Source organism: Charadrius vociferus, unplaced genomic scaffold (assembly GCF_000708025.1).
Source record: "Charadrius vociferus isolate BGI_N301 unplaced genomic scaffold, ASM70802v2 scaffold261, whole genome shotgun sequence".
NCBI classification, from domain to species: Eukaryota; Metazoa; Chordata; class Aves; order Charadriiformes; family Charadriidae; genus Charadrius; species Charadrius vociferus.
The window spans coordinates 1,985,817-1,991,452 of NW_009646856.1; the positions used below are offsets into that span (position 1 = coordinate 1,985,817).

A 5,636-nucleotide genomic window follows, 5' to 3' on the forward strand; every position below is an offset into this window, starting at 1 on the left:
AGGGCCGGCGACCGCCCCGCTGCGTTCCGGCCCCGGCGCCTAACGGGCCTGGCTGCGGGGGTTTCCCCGGCACCTGCGCGCTACACCCGGCAGAGGCCTCCGCGGGGAGCAGAGCCGCGGTGGAAGGCAGAGTGGGGTGGTTTTGAGTGCACGCTGCCAGTGCCGGCGGCAAATGCGTTTCTTTTAATATCTGGGCTTTTCCGAAATGCAACGGGGCAGGGAAAGTATGAACACGAGTACGTGAAGTTCAGCCGTTTGGGTGAAAAGAGGGGAAACCAGTGGCTGGTGGGGAAGAGCTTGTCTGCCCCTACCAAACTCGTGAGAGCCCCTGCGAAAGTTTCCTTCTCGTCAGCGGGGTCATGGGGAAGCACAGAATGGTCAGGGTTGGAGGGGACCTCTGGAGATCATCTAGTCCAACCCCCCCGCCAGAGCAGGGTCACCTACAGCAGGTTGCACACGACAGCGTTCAGGCGGGTTTGGAATGTCTCCAGAGTGGGAGACTCCACCACCTCTCTGGGCAGCCTGTTCCAGTGCTGGGGGAAGTCAGTTTGTGGGACACCCGGCTGTGAGGCAACTATCACATCATGGAACAGGCTGGAGTGTCAAACGTCAGTATCGCCACAGATCTCCTCACAGGCAAAGCAAGAGCCTTGGCTGCTGGTTTCCCTCCAGCTCCCCTATTCAGGCTTGCAGGGATCTGAAGGTCGAACTCAGACATTGACATTTTTAGGATCAGTGTGCCAAGGCCAAAGTCCCAGCAGGCGGAAGACAGGGAAGCTGAGTGTTGGGCATTTCTGAGCGATTCGGACAGCCCAGCCATGATGGATTACTGGAAGTAATACCTCAATGGCATCCTGGCAGACAGAAACACTGAAGATGTGGCTGTCATGGGCCTCTCACAACAAGCACGTGTGGGTGACCAAGCCAGGAGGTCTCCTCACAGCTCTCTCGGCTCAAGAAGTGGGCTTGATCACAGGCCAGGATCAGACAATATTCCTGCTAACAGGAATCACCATAACTGGCAAGAAGTGCGGTGTGATTCGTGACAACCTGCTGGTGGATGAAAATGACATGATATATGTCAGAAGCAAAGGCAGTGACAGCAGATCCATCTGTATGGGCAAGACCCCCAAGTCCCTGATCGTCCTCATGGGCAAGAAGGGAGTCCACAGAGGAGCCCTCAACCAAAAGGTGCACAATATGATTGTGGGCATGAAAGCATGAAGCAAATAGTGCCAAAGAGACAGACATCTTCTGCCCGAGCACAGGGGCACGGTCTTTGCTGTAGCAGAGAAGGGAAATAAACCTAATTTTGTTGCACGTCTTTGCCTGCTTCTTTCAGGTGGGGGCACTGCTGGGCAGGCAGCAGTGCTGGGACACTTCACAGTCTACCTGACCAGCTGTGGCGCAGAAGGGAGTAATACCTACATTCCTCATCAAGACACTCGGTATCACTTGAGTGGTCTCCTGGCCACCTTGGGAAGTTGCTCCCTGTTATTATACTGACTGATTTTGGGGTGAAGGACTCTGATAACATTAGCTTTGGGAAAGGGCAGGAGGGAGGGCAATCAATCCCTTTGCCTTCTTGCTCATCATCCGTCTTTAAATCATGCCGTAATGCCATTCATGGTTTTTGAGACCTAAGCGGGACTTACTGTGTATTTTTAATTTGCCCCTGGAACAAGCCCAGTTTATTCTGGAGATTCACTGTTGATGAGCAGAGCCTTGTACTGCTGTTGGACTGTGGGAGGCACGTGCGGAGATAGTCTGCCACCTGCTCACCCTCCATATCATTTGAAACCCCTTCTTACTCTACTTCACTGAGCAAACTGTTTTTTTTACCATATAAGTTACCTGTCTTGCATCCATGGCACGGGTATCATCTGAAGGTTGTTTCCTTTCCATCCTGCCCAGTCACACTGTCTGGTCTCGTGATCACGGGTCCCTCTAAGCCCCCCAGGATACCCGTGGGGGGAGGACACGGAGTTGTGCCGCGCGCTGCAGATTTCCTCCTCCATTCACCAGTACAGCCCTCCCCTCCTGCTCCTGCTTGTAAACCTAAACAGCCGATCTAAAATGGGGCAGAACTGGTGTATTGGAGATGGGACTGACGCAGGGGAGACTCAGGGGGTATCTCCAGCAGGGCCAATCTCCTCACACACGGGCTTTCTTTGCTCCATCGCTCCTGGCAGCTGTGGCAGCAAGCCTGAATCCACCACACGCCATCCCACCGCAGCACAGGCGGGCTGCGACCACTCACCCGGTGAGGCACCCTGTCCTCCATACCCCTGGGACCCCCCCTGCATTGTGCCAGGTAAACCATAGGTGCTAAACTGCTTGGTCTGGTTTGACCAGACCTCCCCCACCACCTTCAAATTGTTCACCCACTGAGTCAAAAATAATTAGTTGTGATGACTTTTATGACTCTGCCACAGACACGAGAGGAGAGCCAGCCCTGCTGAGCAGACTGAGAGCCCTTGCGTGCTCTTCGATAACTGTTAATCTTCTCATTTAACATGGAGTCAATATTTTGTAACTTAACTGAAATCACACAGAGATCTTTAATCTGCAATTGCACCCACAGGAGCAGAAAAACACTGTAAGGGGAACCAGGCATCTAATGTATTAGGAAATGTTCAACAACACTGCAATGACAGCCTAATTAGTAAGCACTGTCTGATAAGCAGTGCTTACAAGCATGAATAAAAACAAATTAACATAAGTACTAAAGGGGTAAAACCACAAAAACGCAAACTGTTTTTAGAATCTAGCAACAAAAGCAATGTATCAAATGCAATAAATGAAAAATAATATTTATGCTGGCAACAAGTTTTTTAAAAAGCATGGGCACGAAACATTGATGCTTATTTTGACAAGCTGAAGGCAAAAATGAGTAACTATCTCCTGTGATTTCTCAAGCACTGGTAGTATTCTCTGCTGTGCAGATTACAAAATGCAGAAAGCTTTTGCCCTCTGAACTTCAGTCTATGAAGCATCAAAATGACAGGATTTGGAATAAGAGGAAAAAAAAATGGGTGATTTACTGCTTGTTCCCTTCTTCTGCGTGCCAGAGAAAATAGGTCTGGAGTGTATTTATACTTTTCCAGCATGAGAATTTGGATAAGTATGGACCTATACAGTGTGATGGTGGTGTGAATAGCTACAGCTCCTCCTTAGCTATACATTAGGGGCAGCACAATGGTGTGCAAACCCAGATTCTTTCAGTTTGAAGGATTTGTTAACTAAATTCAGAAATAACTCACCTTTGCTAATGATTGCATATTAATTTAGAGAAAATACAATTTCTAAATCCAAGAAGGTCCTTAAAATTTTATTCCTTAAATTTACCAGCTTGGAGCCTAAGGAGATTTTGTTCAGACCAGCCCCGAAAAACAGCTGTAACATTCAGCCCTGACTCTTCTTGCAGACTACGGCATGAAGGAGCTTAAAGAGGACTAACAGAAGGCGGCAGCATCTGCATAACCTCTGCTCTCCTGCTGCGATACAAGGAACGTAAAATTAGAAATAGCTGCAGAGAGCTTGGTTGTGGCTTAACGTTTCAGGTCTAAGACTGCAGCCTTTGAGAAAAGCCCTCTTCATCCATACACCAGGCACCTCTCAAAAAGCCTCTCAATAGCTTGACCAGCACGTTTGTTTAATCCTCCATCCCAGGCGCACCTGTGCTTACCTAGGAGCCACCAACTCCTCCTGCTGTAAAGCAATGGGAATAGAGCCATTCAGACAAAATGTAGGTACTGTGTTTCTTACAATCCACAGCCTCTTGTGCAACAGGATTGTATTTGCCGTAGCCAGAGCGGGCACGATAAACCTGCACGTAAAAGGAAATGACCCCTTTTTCAATTGCTTATAACTTCATTAAACTTTGGGACAGTTGTGCTGAAATTCTCTCCACCAGGTCCTTGCCTCGGGCTGCTCAAAATGTGTGTGATCGGACAGAGCATTTGAAGTGTCAATCCCACAGCAAACTGGGGCCAGGCTCACTCAGTCATGGAAGCAGGCGGTGCTGGCGTATCTTGGAAAAGCACATTGTCAGCTCAGAAGCATCCACGTGCCAAATTTTCTGGTGGAACAAATTTTGTGGAAAAAGTAATGGCATATCTGCCTTCAGATGGAGTGGGCAATTGGAGATAATTCTTCTAGAGACAATCCTAGACTCTTGTAACAATGGCTCAATCAGAGGTCAAAGAAAGGTGAATGATGAGGAAAGATTTAAATAATTTTACTTGTTTCCACTAAAGTAAAAGACAAGTGACTGGGGATTTTGTATATCTTCAGTTATGTGCACAGTGCTGTAGTTTGGAAAGGCATAAAATACTTCGCTGAGGGGGGGATTTGGATGGACATTTCAAAAAAAAAAAAAAAAGTCCCAGTAACAAAGACAGCAAAACACTGCCTGGATTAGGTGACTGCGTGTTAGGACAGAGCTCAGTGAAGACTGGTGTTGTCTCAGCGAAGGAATAAGGGCTCCTCCATCCCAGGCGCACCTGTGCTTACCTAGGAGCCACCAACTCCTCCTGCTGTAAAGCAATGGGAATAGAGCCATTCAGACAAAATGTAGGTACTGTGTTTCTTACAATCCACAGCCTCTTGTGCAACAGGATTGTATTTGCCGTAGCCAGAGCGGGCACGATAAACCTGCACGTAAAAGGAAATGACCCCTTTTTCAATTGCTTATAACTTCATTAAACTTTGGGACAGTTGTGCTGAAATTCTCTCCACCAGGTCCTTGCCTCGGGCTGCTCAAAATGTGTGTGATCGGACAGAGCATTTGCAGTGTCAATCCCACAGCAAACTGGGGCCAGGCTCACTCAGTCATGGAAGCAGGCGGTGCTGGCGTATCTTGGAAAAGCACATTGTCAGCTCAGAAGCATCCACGTGCCAAATTTTCTGGTGGAACAAATTTTGTGGAAAAAGTAATGGCATATCTGCCTTCAGATGGAGTGGGCAATTGGAGATAATTCTTCTAGAGACAATCCTAGACTCTTGTAACAATGGCTCAATCAGAGGTCAAAGAAAGGTGAATGATGAGGAAAGATTTAAATAATTTTACTTGTTTCCACTAAAGTAAAAGACAAGTGACTGGGGATTTTGTATATCTTCAGTTATGTGCACAGTGCTGTAGTTTGGAAAGGCATAAAATACTTCACTGAGGGGGTGATTGGATGGACATTTCAAAAAAAAAATAAAATATCCCAGTAACAAAGACAGCAAAACGCTGCCTGGATTAGGTGACTGCTTGTTAGGATAGAGCTCAGTGAAGACCGGTGTTGTCTCAGCGAAGGAATAAGGGCTAAATGCCCACACCACGGATACCCCAGGTATTTTTCCAGTGACTCTCTCGTAATTTAGCAAAAGGCAGGGATGAGGGGGTGACATGGCCAAGTGTGCAGTCATCCTATGCTGATTTCAGCAAGATATGATAAAAATTATATTACACACACACAAACACAAATTATATTCTTCTTCCAAACTTAGAATAAACAATAAATTTAAAAGATTCCTTTATAGAGAGGCGGAGAGGATAAAAGCATTGCTGTTTCCTCTTATAATCTTCAAGGAAATCAGAGTTCAGTGAGTCATGCACTAGAAATGAGCTCAGTGAAGTTCATGTAGGG

At 47.1% G+C, this 5,636-nt stretch overlaps 2 protein-coding genes across 2 annotated transcripts in view; one reads left to right on the plus strand and one right to left on the minus strand.

The window, feature by feature from the left end:
• The window catches only part of MARC1 (mitochondrial amidoxime reducing component 1), an 8,308-nt gene extending 7,947 nt beyond the window's left edge, over positions 1-361 (minus strand). Inside the window, exon 1 of the mRNA XM_009894342.1 lies at positions 312-361. Coding sequence (XP_009892644.1) covers positions 312-361 — 50 coding nt within the window. The remainder of the gene's footprint in view (positions 1-311) is intronic.
• A 460-nt stretch (positions 362-821) lies between these two features.
• LOC104294700 (profilin-3-like) lies at positions 822-1,224 on the plus strand. The gene is given in 2 exon segments (XM_009894343.1): positions 822-898; positions 900-1,224. Coding segments are annotated over 2 exon segments (402 nt in total).
• Positions 1,225-5,636: the final 4,412 nt, after the last annotated feature.